The 15,878-nt window shown below is 38.3% G+C and overlaps 1 protein-coding gene across 1 annotated transcript in view; it reads left to right on the forward strand.

Annotated features, from left to right (window-relative positions):
* Nucleotides 1-15,878, forward strand: part of LOC111159380 (UV radiation resistance associated) — a 324,480-nt gene that overhangs the window by 157,875 nt on the left and 150,727 nt on the right. Inside the window, exon 8 of the mRNA XM_022521795.1 lies at nt 4,947-5,073. Within this exon, the coding sequence (XP_022377503.1) occupies nt 4,947-5,073 (127 nt within the window). The remainder of the gene's footprint in view (nt 1-4,946; nt 5,074-15,878) is intronic.

Genomic DNA, 15,878 nt, shown 5'->3' on the forward strand with positions numbered 1-15,878 from the left:
TTACCAATGTCTGTATTGATTAGGTCCCTAGCCTTTGGTACTGCCTCTTGTTCTTTTTTTTGTGGTGAATTTTTCCGCCTTGTCATTTTGTCCAGATAAGAGTAGATGAAGGAACAAGTAAAATACTAAAAGGGTGGCAACAACCCCAGGAAAATATGCTTTAGCCAAATCAGAAGAGATTCCAAATCGTGAGGGGGGAGAAACGGGATAAAAAGAGGTTCAGAAAGAAAAAAAAAAAAAAAGAAAGAAACAAAAGAAGAAAACGAATAAAGAAAAAATATAAAAAGGAAAAAATATATATATATATTAGATAAACTAGTTAAAAAAACGTTAAAAAAGAAAAGGGTAAAAGTTAAAAAAATTTAGCAGAAGAAGAGAAAAAAAATTGAAAAAGAAAAAAAAATTAAATTAACTGCAAGGCTAAAGAATCATTGGGAGAAAGCCATGAGCTCCGTGCTTTGCTTTCTCCTCCTCTGGAATTCTGCTGCTCTCCTTGGTATTGAAACTGTATTCCTTGGTAGGTGAACTTGGTCCTGGCTGGATTTCTTGTTGATCTTCTGGGGGAGCGGCCTGTTGTAGTGATTCTCAAGTGTCTTTTCCCCCGGCTGAGTTGCACCACCCTTACCAGGGGCCGGGCTGAGTAGTCAGCTTTCAGGAGCTTTTGTTCCCTGAGCGCTTTCCGTAGAGTTCAGGAGGACAGGAGTGAAGATGGCGGCTTCCCGGTCTCTGGCCCGGAGGAGCCGAGAGCCCGGAGCCCCACTCCTCAGAGAACAGCGCCCAATTACTCCCATCACCCTGGCCTCTGGCCGCACTCCGAGCTGACCGAGCCTGCGACCGGTTCAAGGTAACCCCGAGTTTAGAGCTCACTCCTCCTCGGCTCTGTCTCTGTAGCCGGCTTCCCCGTTCTAATACCTGTAAGCTCTGCGACACTCAGACACCCCCGATCCTTCTGTGACCCTGCGGGACCTGAGGCCATGCTGACTCCGCGTGGGCTTCACCCCGGTTAAGCCTCTGGAGTGATGTCCCTCAGTGGAACAGACTTTTAAAAGTCCTGATTTTGTGTTCCGCTGCTCCGCCGCTTGCCGGGAGCCGGCCCCTCCCCCCGCGCTTTGGATTCACTTCTCCGTCAGTCCTACCTTTCAGAAAGTGGTTGATTTTCTGTTTCTAGAATTGCTGTTCTTCTTCTCTTCGATCTCCCGTTGGATTTGTAGGTGTTTGCAGTCTTTAGATAAGCTATCTCTCTGATCTCCTGCTACCTGAAGTAGTCTCAGCCTGCTACTTCTCTGCCATCCTGACTCCTCCCCCTCAACTTACAATATTTTTAACTTATAATGGGTTTATTGGGGTATAACCCCATCATAAGTTGTTGTTGGCTGTAGGTTTTCTGGCAAATATTCTTTACAAGTTGAGGAAGTTTTCCTTTATTCTTAGTTTGCTGAGAATTTTTATCATAAATGGGTATTGAATTTTGTCATATGCTTTTTTGGCATGTATTGGTATGATTATATGACTTTTCTTTTTTGCCTGGTTTATATGGTGAATTTCACTGATTACTGAATGTTCAACCTGCCTTGCATACATGGAATAAATTCCATTTGGCTATGGTGTATAATTCTTCTTATACTTGTTGGATTTGATTTGCTCCTATTTTATTGATGAATTTGCATCTGTGTGTATGAGAGATTGGTCTGTAATTTTCCTTTCTAGTGATGTCTTTGTTTGATTTTGGTATTAGGGTGATGCTGGCCTCCTAGAATGAGTTAGGAAGTTCTTCTATATTTTGAAAGGGTTTAAAGAATTAGTGTTATTTGCTTATATGTTTGGTAATATTCACCAGTGAAACCATCTGGGCCTGGTACTTTACATTTTAAAAGGCTATTGGTTATTAATTTAATTATTTCATATATAAGCCCTTTCAGATTATTTTTCCTAGCATGGGTTTTGGTAGGTTGTCTTTAAGGAATTGGTCCATTTCATCTAAGTTATCAAATTTGTGGCCATTGAGTTGTTTATAGTATTCTTTAATTATTCTTTCAGTGCCCATGGGATCAGTTGTGATGGCTCCTCTTTCATTCTTCATAATATTAATTTGTCTTTTCTCTTTTTCTTGGTTAGCCTGGCTAGAATTTTATCAAAGTTATTGGCCTTTTCAAAAAGCCAGCTTTTGATTTTATTTATTTTGTGATTTTCTCCATTTTATTTTTTCTCTTTGGGGGTTCATTAACTTCTTGAATTTGTAGATATATTTCTTTGCCTAATTTGGGAAGTTTTTCATCATCGTTTCTGCGAGTACTTTTTCACTTCTGCTTTATTTCTTTTCTCCTCCCTGTACTGGATGTTACAAATATTAGGTCTTTTTATATAGTTGCACAGATCCTGAGACTGTTTTGTTTTGTTTTGTTTTGTTTTTTCTTTAACAACACTCTGTTTTCTCTCTCTTGTTTAGATTTGGTGGTTTCTGTTGCTCTGTTTTCTAGCTTAAAGATTCTTTTCTCTGTCTCCTACATACTGCTGTTCAGCTTATTCACTACGTTTTTTTTTTTTTTTTTTTTTAAGATTTTATTTATTCATTTGACAGACAGGGATCACAAGTAGGCAGAGAAGCAGGCAGAGAGAGAGAGGAGGAGGCAGGCTCCCGCTGAGCAGAGAGCCCGATGTGGGGCTCGATCCCAGGACCCTGAGATCATGACCTGAGCCGAAGGCAGAGGCTTTAACCCACTGAGCCACCCAGGCGCCCCTTCACTACGTGTTTTATTCAAGATATTTTCAGCTCTAAAATTTCCTTTTTTGGGGGGCACCTGGGTGGCTCATTTGGTTGGGCGACTCCCTTTGGCTCGGGTCTTGATCCTGGAGTCCCGGGATCAAGTCCCACATCAGGCTCCCAGCTCCACGGGGAGTCTGCTTCTCCCTCTGACCTTCTCCTCGCTCATGCTCTCTCATTTTCTCTCTCTCAAATAAATAAATAAATAAAATATTTTAAAAATAAAATAAAATAAAAATAAAATTTCCTTTTTTTTTAACTGGAGGGGATTATGCTAAGTGAAATAAAATTTCCATTTGATTCTTTTTTATGTCTTCAGTTTCTTGACTGAGACTTTGTATTTCTTTATCAAGATGTTCTTTTTTTTTATTTGTTTCACGGATGTTCTTAATTGTTATTGAAGCACTTTTATGATAGCTGCTCCCAGATCTTTGTCAGATAATTGTAACATGTCTGTCATCTCAGTATTGGTATCTCTCTTTAAAAGATTTTATTTATTTATTTATTTTTTGAGAGAGACAGCACAAGCAGAGGCAGAAGGAGAGGGAGAAGCAGACTCCCTGCTGAGTAGAGAGCAGGACGTGGGGCTCAATCCCAGGACCCTGGGATCATGACCTAAAGGCAGATGCTTAACTGACTGAGCCACCTAGGCACCCCTCAGTATTGGTATCTCATAATTATCCTTTTTCATTTACTTTGACATCTTTCTGGTTCTTGGTATCTTGAATTATTTTTAATTGAGACTTGTACATTTTGGATATGATGTTATGAGTCTCTAGATCTTATTGAAACCTCTTTGATCTGGCTTTTTCTGACACCTCTTTCTCTGATAGGGAAGGGAGAGATGCTATCTCATTACTGCCAGGTGGGTATAAAAGTTCAGGTTCCTCAGGTAGCTTCCATTGACACCCAAGTGGCAGAAGTATGGGGGAGGGCATTCTTACTTTTGAGCAGGACTGGGAGTTCCCACTCTCCACTAGGCCTTCACTGCTACTGACCTGGCTAAGAGGTGTAGGAATACTTTGATATTGTTCCCCACATGGCCTCCACTGAATAGCATGCTGAATAGACTGGCCTCATTAACACTGTGTAGTAAGGAAAGTTCTCACTCTCCCCTAAGACTCCTCTGGTTATCACTCAGCTGGGAGGGAGAGGATTATCTCATTATTTTTGTAAATCAGGCTCCGCTTGTGCTGTCCACTGATACTGTGGATGGTTATCACCTGGAAGGGGTGAAAGCCCCAGGTCCCTGGTTGACTTTCTCTGAAATCTGTGGGATATTAGAGCACCTTGGTTCAGTTTGGCAGGGATGGAAATCTACTTTTTGTTTCTGTGGATTCTATATAAATGGAGTTTGTGGCCTTTTTAAACTGGCTTTCACTTAGTATAGTGTTTTCTTTTCTTTTTAAAAAGATTTTATTTATTTATTTGAGTGAGAGAGAGAGAGAGAGCACAAGCAGGGGGAGCAGCCAAGGGAGAGGAGGAAGCAGACTCCCTGCTAAGCAGGGACTCGACAATGGGGCTGGATCCTAGGACCCTGAGGTCATGACCAAAGACAGATGCTTAATTGACTGAGTTACCCAGGCGCCCCAGTGTAGTGTTTGCAAGGTTCACCCATATTGTAGCATTCATCACTATTTCATTTCTTTTATTGCAAGGTAATATTCCTTTGTATGGATGTACCACATTTTGTGTTGGTTCATCAGATGATGGACATTTGAATTGATTCCTCCGTTTGGTTATTATAAATAATGCTGTTATGAAAATTCATATTCAGGTTTTTGTATGGACATATTTTTAGTTCCCTTGGGTGTGTACCCAGCAGTAGAATTGCTGGGTCCTGTGGTATCTCTATGTTTAAGTTTTTGAGAACTCCATTTTTTAAAAATGAATTTTTGTCTTAATTATATTGTGATCTCGGGAAAGAGGCCTGAGATATTTTGTAGTGCTTTTTGGATTCTTAGAAACCCCTGTCCCCGGACTTTAGGTTTATTCTCTGCTTACATCTGTGTTCTTTCTATTAAAATGGCCAGTGCAGATAATTAAGTTATTCAAGAGATCTTTAAATTAGATGAATATTAAAGTGTTTTACATCATTATTAATTTGAAGACACTGTGAATGTATAATTATTCATAGTCATGACTTTCATAGTCATAAATTTACCTGTGCTTTTTAATTATTTAGAGAAAACAAAGTGAGTGCTTGCAATTAAAAATTTTGGTGCTTCGAAATGAACTGGAAAGACAGAAGAAAGCTTTGGGACGGGAGGTGGCATTACTGCATAAGCAACAAATTGCATTACAGGACAAAGGTGAGTAAAAATACCATAAAAACAACCTAACCTCTACATTCAGTTTTCCTTTTTCATTCTCCATAGGCTCAAATAGTCATCTTTGTACAAATATGGTGATATGATTCTAAAAATTTTTTGGAACTATTTTGAAGGTGATACAGAAGGGTGTACAAAGATACACACTCATTCACCCACACAATATTTCAAAATTTCAAAATGAGCACACTTACGTAGGCAGCATCTCCACTGGGAAACAGGGCATTACAAGGAGCCCAGAATCTCAGAAGCTTCCTCGTGTTCCCTTCTGTTTAGGATATTTCCAGCCAGACTAACCACTACCTTGACTTATTACACCAAAATAGGTTTTGCTTCATCTTAAACTTTATTCAAATAAAATCATATAATATGTACATTTTATGTGCTGGCTTCTGTTCAATATTTTGTTTGTAAGTTTCATCCTAACCTGCATAGTCTTAGTTCATTCTTACTGCCCGTAGTATTCCATTGTGCAAATATAGATATGAATTTATTAATTCTGGCTTTTGGCAATTTCTAATTTGGAAGTATTAGCTAATGCTTCCATGAGCTTTCTCATACATGCTTCTTAATGAAGATTTTTTATGCATTTCTGTTGGATATAAACTTAGGAGCAGAATTACATAGTTACAAGATAGGCATATCTTCAGCTTTAGTAGATTATGTTGAAAAGTTTTCCAATGTGCTTGTGCCCATTTTACCTCCTCTCCACCCAGCAGTGTATCAGCTCTCTTGTCCTGTGTCGTTGGTGGCACTTGGAACTTTCTGTCTTTTGTATTTTAGCCTTTCTAGTGGGTATGTTGTAGTATCTCCTCGCAGTTTTAATTTTGATGTCCCTGAAAACTAATGAAGTTGAACACTATTTTATGTTTCTTGCTGACTGGGATACACTCCTTGTGAAGTACCTGTTGAAGTCTTCCTGCCAGGACCTTCTCACCTGCCCCCTCCCATCTTTTTGGGGGGGGAGAGGGTCAGTAGTTCTTTATATATTATAGATAGGTTTCTTTGTTTGAAATATACATTTAAAAATGTATTCTCCCATTCTGTGGTTTGCCAGTTCATTCTGTTTGGTTTTTGTTTAAGATTTTTATTTATTCATTTGAGAGAGACAGACAAAACACAAGCAGGGGGAGAGGCAGAGGGAGAAGCAGGTTCCCTGCTGAGCTGGGAGCCCAATGTGGGACTCAATCCCAGGAGCCCAGGATCATAACCTGACCCGAAGGCAGGCCCTTAACTGACTGCACCACCCACACACCCTTTCTTTAATGATACCTTTACATGAATAGAAGTTCCATTTTATCAATCTTTCCTTTTATAGTTAAGATTTTTTATGTCCAATTTAGGAAATATTTGCTGCTTTTAATGTCATAAAGGTGTTATTCTATATTTTTTGAAGTGCTTTCCTATTTTACTTTTTATATTTATATTTGTAATTCGTCAGGATTTGTTTTTTTGTGTATGATGTTAATAAGATTCATTTTTTCATACAAATATTCAATTGACCCACTATCATTTACTGGAAACCTTTCTCCCTTGCACTGCAGGCTCACTTTTGTCATAAACTGGTGGCCATGTACTTACCTGTCTGTTGCAGGCCCTCTGTTCCGTGGATACATTTGCTTGTTCCTTTGCCATTATCTCAATGTTCTAATTTCTCTCGTGTTATAATTGGTCTTTATATCTGTTAAAGTTCTTCCCCTTAGTTGTTCCTTTTCAAGATCACCTTTCTTCATCTTTGCCAGGATGGAAATTTACTTTTTCGTTTTTATGGTTGTGCCTGTTCTGGACATTTCATATAAATAGAGTCTGTGGCCATTAGCATGACCAATAACTGGCTTATTCCTATCCTTTTGCATTTTCATATGGTTCTACACAGAAAAGGAAATCTGGCTAGTATTTTGATTGGGACTACATTTAATATATTTATCAATACAATTGGGGATAATGGACATCTTTACAATATTGAGTCTTACAACCCAAGAAAATGGTATATTCCTTTGTTTATTAAATCTTTACAAAACATGAATAGGTAAACTAATTGTTAGTACATGGATGTTTCCCATAATTCATTGAATTTATTTCTATTTTTTGATGTTTTATTATACTATTATAAATGTTTAAATTTTATGTTCTCCTTCTTGCTGATGTGTAGAAATAGAACTGATTGTTTTAAAGTGATATTGATTTTTATTATATGTGCAGATTCCTACATCACATCATGACTCAGCATGTCATGTCAGTCTGAATGTTTCAGCTGTAAAAAACTTTTAGTTTCTTAAATATGCTTCAGTCTGTCTTGCCTGCATTTAAGCCACTGTTTAAATGTTACTTTCCCCAGGACATTTTTCACTGGCTCCCTTTCCCTTCTCCTGCCTCTGCCCCCTTGGTTAGATGTACTACCATGTGTTTCCGTAGCATCCTGTGTCCATTATAGCATTGTTAATTATTAGTTTATCCCCTCCTCTAGGCGCTAAGATCTCTGAGGGGAGACCTTGCCCATGTACTGTGTGAAAAACTTACATTCTTCGGGCATGGTACAGTGCCTGGACTCAGTAAGCATTGAATGAATATTTATTGAATGAATGAATCATATTCATGGTTGTCAGTCTAATGTCGTGGGCTTATTGCCAAAGAATAAAGACTTCTGTACCTTCTAGCTTAGCATTCACTGGGAAAACTGATACTCTCATGTGAAACACTATAGAAAAAAATACTATATATTGTTTGGCAGTGCTTGTTAAAGTTATCTGCGCTGCAACACAGCTTGCATATTGATTTTGAGACCTGAGAGTCTGATGGGATAATGCCACTTAAATTGTGAGACATTGTGAGCAGAGTGTATTTCCACAGTCTCTGTTGAGTGACTCCAGATAACTAGGTAGCTGTGTACATACAAGACCTGCTTTAAGAGGTCTTCTCTTCTGTAGCAAGACTTAGTTCTTATGGTGGCGTGGAATTTTTATTATATTCAAATTGCCTGTTACCTGTAGCATGTATTTCTGCACATCTTTTTGTAGGGTCATCAATTTTAAAAATGAGAACCCTACAGCATTTTAGAGGGGTTCAGGGCATTTGCCATTTTCTAAAAAGAGAAGTAATAATACTGATAGCTATAATGTTTCAGTTGCCATACTTACCACTATATAGATATGATGTTATTTAATCACCACAATAATTCTGTGAGGTAAGTACTATTATTATTGACATTTTACAGTTAGAGTCAGAGACATTAAATACCTTTCTTAAGTTCACACGGCTAGTGACAGTTGATGTTGGGATTCAAATCTATTGATTCTAAAACTCTCATTGTATAATACTGTATAATACTACATTTTACCAAAGATATGCTAAGTAAAGCCTGTGGAATGTATATTATTAACAGCATATGGTAAAAGGATAGGGAGAGTTCTCCTGTTATGTTCTCAATTGTGTTTTTTCTTATAATGATAGAGTGAAGTCCCAGGAAGTCTGTCATCAGCCTGTAAACAGATGGAATGATAAACAGTGATTTCTATCCCATTTAAAAGGCTGAGTGTAGGAGTGCCTGGGTGGCTCAGTAGGTTAAGGGTCTGCCTTCAGCTCCAGTCATGGACCCGGGGTCTTGGGATCGAGCCCAGCATTGGGCTCCCTGCTCATCAGGGAGCTTGCTTCTCCCTCTGCCTGATGCTCCCCCTGCTTGTAGTCTCCCTTTCTCTCTCTGACAAATAAATTAAATCTCAAAAAAAAAAAAAAAAAAAAAAAGACTGAGTGTAATAATAATAATGGATGAATGGATAAGGAAGATGTGGTCCATATACACTATGGAGTATTATGCCTCCATCAGAAAGGATGAATACCCAACTTTTGTAGCAACATGGACGGGACTGGAAGAGATTATGCTGAGTGAAATAAGTCAAGCAGAGAGAGTCAATTATCATATGGTTTCACTTATTTGTGGAGCATAACAAATAACATGGAGGACAAGGGGAGTTAGAGAGGAGAAGGGAATTGGGGGAAATTGGAAGGGGAGGTGAACCATGAAAGACTATGGACTCTGAAAAACAATCTGAGGGGTTTGAAGCGGCGGGAGGTGGGAGGTTGGGGGAACCAGGTGGTGGGTATTAGAGAGGGCACGGATTGCATGGAGCACTGGGTGTGGTGCAAAAACAAGGAATACTGTTATGCTGAAAAAGAAAATTGCTTATATTTATAGATTATTCATTACTGAGGCAATGTCTTGTGTTTTCTATTCTTGATCTTATTTTTTTAAGATTTTACTTAATCACTAGAGAGAGAAAGAGAGCACAATCAGGGGGAGTGGCAGGCAGTGGGAGAGGGATAAGCGGACTCTGTGCTGAGTAGGGAGGGAGCCCAATGCGGGGCTTGATCCCAGGACCCTGGGATTATGACTTGAGCTGAAGGCAGATGCTTAACCGATGAACTACCCAGACACCCCTATTCTTTATCTTATTTGGTTTTTACCTGTAGTCCTATCAATTAAGGGTTTCTTATTATCCTCCTAATAATAAATATATATTATTATTCAATTTTCATATGACGAAACTGAGTCTCAGAGAGGTTAAGGACTTGTCCAAAGCCACAAAGCAAGTTAGAGTGGAGCCTGTGTTCAGAGTTGCTGGTGACTAACTCTGCAGCAAAGGAAGATTATAGGATTTTGTAGATATCTGTTCTACTGTTTTAATTCTGACAGTCAAATCAGAATTAGCACATTTTTTAAAAAAGATTTTATTTATTTATTTGACACAGAGAGAGAGATCACAGGTAGGCAGAGAGGCAGGCAGAGAGAGAGGAGGGGAAGCAGGCTCCCCGCTGAGCAGGGAGCCTGATGCAGGGCTCGATCCCAGGACCCTGAGATCATGACCTGAGCAGAAGGCAGAGGCTTAACCTACTGAGCCACCCAGGCGCCCAGAATTAGCACATTCTTGTATCTCCATTTTATCATGGAAATAAAGGATGAAAATGCTCAAAGTTAAATATTTGCCAGGATGGGTCAGAATTACTAATTTTTAACACTGACTCTATATTGCAGGAGCTTTCTCCTCACTTTTATACAAACTTTTGAGATGAGTATTATTTTGTATTTTCCTGAACTTTTGGAATCATTGAAAGGTTAGGATCTAACACCTTGGTCTCAAACATAAAGAGGAGAAAGAGTGCTGCTGTTGGCTGCAAAATTTCTGCCATTGTGTATCGCTATAGACTGTGGTGGTCTGCACTAGGGTGGGGGTGGGAGATTGGAAAGAAGGTGTGGCTGGATACAGATAACCAGATTTATGTACCAGTAGATCTTGTTCTACTTGGTGGGGACCGCTGTTCTTCAGAGTGATTGTGCTAGGTAATCAGAGACATATTTATTATCATTTGGAGAGAACATTTGTGTTGAACCATATTCTTGCATGCTTACACTGAATGTACTATTTAATGAATCTTGAGTCAAGTTAAAATATTTAAAAACACCTTAGTCACTGGTATTGGTAACACGAAGGGGAAAATGTATTTGTCACCTGTGCTTGTGGCTTAGATTTAGCATGTTTGCTAATCATTTGTGAAATGACTTGCTAATATGAATATTACTGACTTCTTACATATTATGACTTCTTTTTGGAATTTGGTGCTTATCCAGGCACTTGGTTCTCAGCCCAAGAGTGCAGTTAGTATACAAAGTCAGTAATATATGATATTTAATCATTGCTACTGATTCTTCTGAATGATTTTAAAGGAATTACTTAACTCTGCAACTTTTTACACATATGTGTAGTGAGGATAGCAGCTCATAGCAGTGCCATAGGGATTAATTTGTGTGAACATTTGGGAGAAACCAGGTGCCTATTATATATTTTATATTTTTGTTTATAAAAATTTATTGCAGTAGGATGATATATTGGGAAGAAGCAAAAAGATAATTTCTGTCCATGTTGCTGACTTGCTGAGTGGCCACGTGCTCTGAGGGGCCTCATTACTCCACACCTGTAAGTTTCCCCTTCTCACTCCTCAAAGGCTGTGGTGTTCAGCTTGTCTACAGCAACTTCCAGATGGGCCATGAGCTGATCCGTTCAGTATTAATGTTTATTATTGGATGCATTTTCATTGTTGGCAGATATTAGTCATTTAACTTATGATGTTAATAAAAAACAGATTTCTTCTCGTTAGTGTCTTAAACCAAATAATCTCTCCATTAATTAATTATATGTTGGCTTACAGTGTCTGTTGCCTCAACCCCCAAATCTTAGAAAAGCAACACTCCATCTAAATTAGTTTGCTTGAAACTTGGTTTAGAAAATGGTATGAAACATTGGTCTTAAGGAAATGTGTTTAGGTTATAATTTAAACACATTTTACAAATGTTGACAAAATCTAGGAACTCTTCAGTGTGCCTGGGGAGTGATATGAACTTTTTAAAAGCACAGTTCTCTAAGCTTTGTAGGAAGTGGCTATTTTTTAATGCAGTTAATTTTCTTGATAGTAACAATAACGTATATAAGGTACTTTATAGTTAGAAAGTGCTTACACAGAGATTATCGTATTTGATCTTTTTTTTTTTTTAAAGATTTTATTTATTTATTTGACAGACAGAGATCACAGGTAGGCAGAGGCAGACAGAGAGAGAGAGAGGGAGAAGCAGGCTCCCTGCTGAGCAGAGAGCCCGATGCGGGGCTCGATCCCAGGACCCTGAGATCATGACCTGAGCCGAAGGCAGAGGCTTAACCCACTGAGCCACCCAGGCGCCCCTCGTATTTGATCTTTAAAGTATCCCTGAGACCTTGGTATGGCAAATATCATTATCTTTGTTTCATATATATGAGATAACTGAGAAGATAAGTGACTGGGACCAGTTATGAACAGATAGTTCGGAGCAAATTTGGGATGTTGACCTAGACCTTTATCTCTAAACTCTGTGCTTTTGTCACTATTCCATATTATCTAAAACCTTACAGAATACATTCATTTAAACCCTGCATAAATCTTAAAAAGTGGGTGACTTTTATTGAAATTCCATAACATGCTAGATATTTCACTTACGGTATATTATTTAGTTCTTAAAAGGGCCGCAAGAGAATAATTTCCCCCCATTTTATCAAATGAGAAAAATTAGGCCTCAGAGACATTTGTCACAAATAAGAGCAGATCCAAATTCAAATTTAAGTTTCTCTGACTCCCAACACCTGTCTTGTTTCTACGAAACAAAATATTGTTGCTTTCTCTAGTATGTGCCCAACAGATAAATTGACTAATGGTTTGCTAGTTTTCCATTTGGCTTGTGGACTATTAGATAAAGAACTTTGTTCTACTCTATACCTTTTTATTATAGGGTGGGTGAAGTGATTTTTTTTTCCCCAAAGATGTCTTTGATATGGTTACATCTTAATTCATTAAGAGGTCTGGATTAAAAATCTGCCATTCTCTCATTTTCTCCCTAGACTTGTCATTCAACCTTTTTGGTCTTATCTTCTCTTCACAAACAAAAAATTTTGAATTATGCAGTCCAGATTTCTTACATCTCTAATACTCTGTTTACCTCAGAAAGTTAAGATTGGCAAAAAGGAGCAGAATCTGTTAATCTTTTTTACAAATCTCTTTATTTTTCCAAGTTTGGTACCAACAATGTATTTCCCAGCAATGAAAGGTACAAAAATAGAGAGCAAGAGAGATTCTCTGACCCTAAGTGTGTATATGTGTCTATAGACGTTGTTTATTAACTGGGAAGGCATGTGGTGGGACCTTCTGTTTTAAAGATCTTCAATTCATTTTGCTAAGCAAGAGCAAAAACAAGCACATTCTTTTAGTAATGTAGTGTGTAGAAGTCAGTTATGTCAGATTTCATTGCTGAGATTTAGGGAAAAAATCCTCTTGGTAATTTCAGTAAATAGAAAGTTTTGATCCTTTATTGCCAAAATAAGAAATGTTTTATATGGAGGGGCGCCTGGGTGGCTCAGTGGGTTAAGCCGCTGCCTTCGGCTCAGGTCATGATCTCAGGGTCCTGGGATCGAGTCCCACATCGGGCTCTCTGCTCAGCAGGGAGCCTGCTTCCCCCCGCCCCCCCGCCTGACTCTCCGTCTACTTGTGATCTCTCTCTGTCAAATAAATAAATCTTAAAAAAAAAAAAGAAATGTTTTATATGGAGTTTCCATCAATTATGATAATTTCTTTTTTAAATTTAATTTAATTATTTTATTATTTTTTAATTAATTATTTATTTGACAGAGAGAGACACAGTGAAAGAGGGAACACAAGCGGGGGTGGGGGGCGGAGAGGGAGAAGCAGGCTTCCTGCTGAGCGGGGAGCCCGATGCAGGGCTTGATCCCAGGACTCTGGGATCATGACCGGAGCTGAAGGCAGATGCTTAGCAGCTGAGCCACCAAGGCACTCCAGTTATTTATTTTATAATAAATTTGAGTAAGATGAACTATGTATCTAGTTCTACTTAATAGTTTCTTTTTGGTCGGTAAAGTATTGTGCTTTTTTCTCATAAAAGAAGAATCACACAGTATTTTTAAATTGAGGCTCCAGTTTCTATTAAAAGGTTATTGATTTCTATTTGAAATTATAAAGACATTATTAAGTATTATGTAACAGTTTTTTCCTCTTCCATCATAAGGTCACAAATTGAAAAATCACCTTACTGACTTTATAATTCAAGATATATTTATTTGTAATGATAGCTGAATTTAAATTTTATTAGTCTGTGCATATGTTCTGATTTTTTTATAGCCGTCTGACAGAAATTCCTAAGCAGACTTCCTTAAAAATTATTAATATCTGCCTTTCAAAAACTTCTGAACCTGAGGACAGTTTTTCCCTGGGGCTTATGCTATTAAAGTTTCTTTACTTTGAGCTGTTGACATTGTATGTAGCATGTGAAAGCAGAGAACTTGGCAGTGGGGAGGACAAATCTGGGTCCTGAGTAAACTTCAGGTTTTCTTTTCAGAATGATTGTTTCCATATATTTATAATTATTTATTCCAGTAATGTCCTAATTGGATTGTAGGGAAGGTAAACTATCATATTTTAATCTCCCTCTTTTGTAATGGAAGGTATAGATGGGCAGAAATAAGCCATCTGACAGAATTTTCATTTGGCTTGCCATCATTTTTCTCTACGGAATTCCAAAAAGCTAGATGTGGCATTTACAAAGAATACTTTTGCAATTGGCTGGTTCAACACAGAGATAAGAAGAGGTCAGAAAGCATGTAAAGGAAACAGGAAGAACACTGAGTATGTGTATGCATGTGTACCTTCATCAAGCTCTTTAGTCATCATTTGTGGAACACCAACAACGACCCCAGCATCAGTAAGATGTTAGAAACGTAATCACAGGTGTGATAAGTATATGACACAGATATTTCGAAGATGTCATAGGAGCACAGAGGGTAAGTATCTGAAAGTCAACACCGGGTAAAGGAGGTAGGTGACCCTTAGGTTGAGTCTAGAAGAATACTTCCCAGATAGAGGGAACACTTTATACAGAAGCATAGAGGTAGGTTAGAGAATTGTAGGTAATTCTAGTAAAGCTACAGCTAAGGATACATTTAAGTAAGGGTCCATAGGAGAAGCCACAGGGGTAAGGAATGCCTTAATCATAAACGTTTTTGTTGAAAGGGCTGGGGATCTACTGAAATAACTTAAGCAGGCTTCTCAAAGACAAAAGGTAGATGAAACCATATTGAGGACTACAATACAGATTGGGAATTAAACGTATATTTTAGAAAGTTCTCTTTGAAGAGTTGAGGATGGAGAACTGTTGGGGAGTTATTACAGTAATCTAAGTCTTCCATAATTAAAATCAAAACAGATTGGCAATGTAAAGGGAGGAGGGAGTGTATAGGTTCCAGGAATATTTCGATGATAGACTCTACTGTTAATGGCTTGGTGGGTTTGAGGAGAGAGGGAGAGAAGGACTTAGGATGGGTTCCAGTTTCTATTTTTGACAACTGGCCAGATGATTAAACAAAGACAAATGCTGGAGGAAAAGCAGATATTGGGGTAAAGAGAGAAAAAGGAAGAATTAATTAAGACTTCCAATTTTGGATACTTACCTAGTCGGTAAGATAAGAAACAAGAAACCAACTAAAGTAAATATCAGGTTGTGACAAGTGCTAAAAACAAGCTATGATGATAGACGATAACTGTGGGAGACCATTTCTGCAGAGATTGCTCAGAAAAGGTTTGCCTGAGGAGCTCAGCCTTGAAGGTAAGAATTGCTGGAAAAACAGAGGAAACAGCAATTGAAAAGGCTTGGAAAGGGCTTGGACTGTGGAACAGAAAAGAGGCTACTGTAGCTGGAACATAATTTTTTAGGAAGAGAGCAGTGTGACTGACATGGGTTGGAATGAAAAGAAATTCGGAGTTTATATAAATGAAGCTATTTGCCTTACCCACTGAACAGGAGAAGGCTAAGAAAATGGCACAGGGGCAGGTTTCCATATTAGGTAGTGGGTAAGACTGTGAAGGAATCTGATTATTTCAGGATGGTACAAGGTGAGACAATTGTATTCAATTTAGAGGTTGTTTAAGGATTGAGGGGAATGTGTGGAGTAGTCAGGTCCAAGAGTGGGAAAGCACATTGAGGGAATTAGAGTAGGATTGATAGTGGACAGTGTGCCTGGTAGGCTCTGTGCTTGTATGTTTAAAGTAGAGTCAATCAGACTGATTGTGTAATTTTCTTTATCCACTCAGAGCTTCATGAGAGCAGGTTGAGAGAATGAAAATGTTGAACAAAAGTGAAATTAATCCCCATTTTACAGATGAGGAAAATGAAATTCAGAGAAGTTGAGACTTGTCTAGAGTCC

Source organism: Enhydra lutris, unplaced genomic scaffold (assembly GCF_002288905.1).
Source record: "Enhydra lutris kenyoni isolate GAN:26980312 unplaced genomic scaffold, ASM228890v2 scaffoldscaffold68, whole genome shotgun sequence".
Classification (NCBI taxonomy): Eukaryota; Metazoa; Chordata; class Mammalia; order Carnivora; family Mustelidae; genus Enhydra; species Enhydra lutris.